Below are 1,181 nucleotides of genomic sequence, written 5' to 3'. Positions count from 1 at the left end.
CCTTAGTACCATTCCTCCCGTAGCTCCTGAGACGACGAGAACTGCCTCTCCAACTACGTCAATAGAGGAGATCGCTACTCCTGGCTCCAAAAGGCAGCGCGTGGCTGGTAAAGGGAAGGAGAAGGAGAAGGCTGACATTCGTTCGTCAACAATATGGGACGACGAAAGGTTGGCCGTGGACAGGGCTCACGAGGTTGTCACCCCAGCGGACCTAAGGGCTCTTTCAGACATGTCTTTGAACGACGTCGTCCCTCGTCATGTTCATAAGCTCGTCCAGGTGCGGAGTTCTTCCACATTTTCCCTTTTCATATATATATTTTTTTTATATATATATATTTTACTGACGACTCTATAACTTCTTCCAGGTGTTGGGAGAGAGCCTCCATATTACCACTGAGTATCTCACCCAAGAGGCCAAGGTTGCGTCTCTGACAACCCGGATGGAGGCCCTGGAGAAAGAGAACTCTGATCTGAAGAAGAACCTTATTACCTCCATGGACGAGGCGACCTCATTGAAGGAGAAGGTTAAAGTGTTGGATGACGACCTCAGGGTTGAACGCAAGTTGACTCAAGAGAAGGATGAGCAGCTTCTTTCAGCCAAGGAGAAGCTTGCAACTATTGCTGCCAGGTCGGTGGAGGCCTTCCAGACCACTGACGAGTACAATACTGTACTCTTCAGTTGGTATTTTAAAGGTTTCGAGCTTCTCAGGAGGTATCTTGTCAAGCATCCTTCTGGGGTCAACATGGAGAGCTTGGATCTGGAGGAGGTAGATAAGGAGATGGCTCTGGACGAAGCTGCTCAGTCCTCTGCCCCAGATGGTGATGCTCCAGAGCCTGCCACCGACGCACCTGCCGTTGAGGACGCTGCTGCTGATGCCTGACCTTGTCACTTAGAAAATTTTTCCATTTTGTTGTATTTTTGGTGGATGCCCTTCTTGTTTTGGGGCCTCTTTTTTTTTTTTTATCTAATTCCAGAACAATCATTTATTTTGAAAACGATGTTAATCACCCAGTGGTTATGTTAAAATGAAGCATACTTACCTTTTTTCAGCAGTTGTTTTGGTTGATTTATGCTCGTCCATATCTTAGTATCTTGCGCTATGTTTATTCGTCAACAATTTGTTAACTGTTTTGACGATCTTGAACGTATTTTGAGTGTTGTTTTGATTTGATGTATGGCT

The 1,181-nt window shown here is 45.9% G+C and overlaps 1 protein-coding gene across 1 annotated transcript; it reads left to right on the top strand.

Annotated features, from left to right (window-relative positions):
* The first annotated feature begins 223 nt into the window (after positions 1-223).
* On the top strand, positions 224-881 carry LOC115961611. Its single transcript, XM_031080560.1, has 2 exons — positions 224-277; positions 366-881. The coding sequence occupies exons 1-2, from the start codon at positions 230-232 to the stop codon at positions 879-881; spliced, it is 564 nt and encodes a 187-aa protein (XP_030936420.1). The 5' UTR covers positions 224-229.
* Positions 882-1,181: the final 300 nt, after the last annotated feature.

Source organism: Quercus lobata, chromosome 9, assembly GCF_001633185.2.
Source record: "Quercus lobata isolate SW786 chromosome 9, ValleyOak3.0 Primary Assembly, whole genome shotgun sequence".
Classification (NCBI taxonomy): Eukaryota; Viridiplantae; Streptophyta; class Magnoliopsida; order Fagales; family Fagaceae; genus Quercus; species Quercus lobata.
Note: the sequence above shows the minus strand (reverse complement) of the source record. Positions and strands in the feature narration are given on the sequence as shown.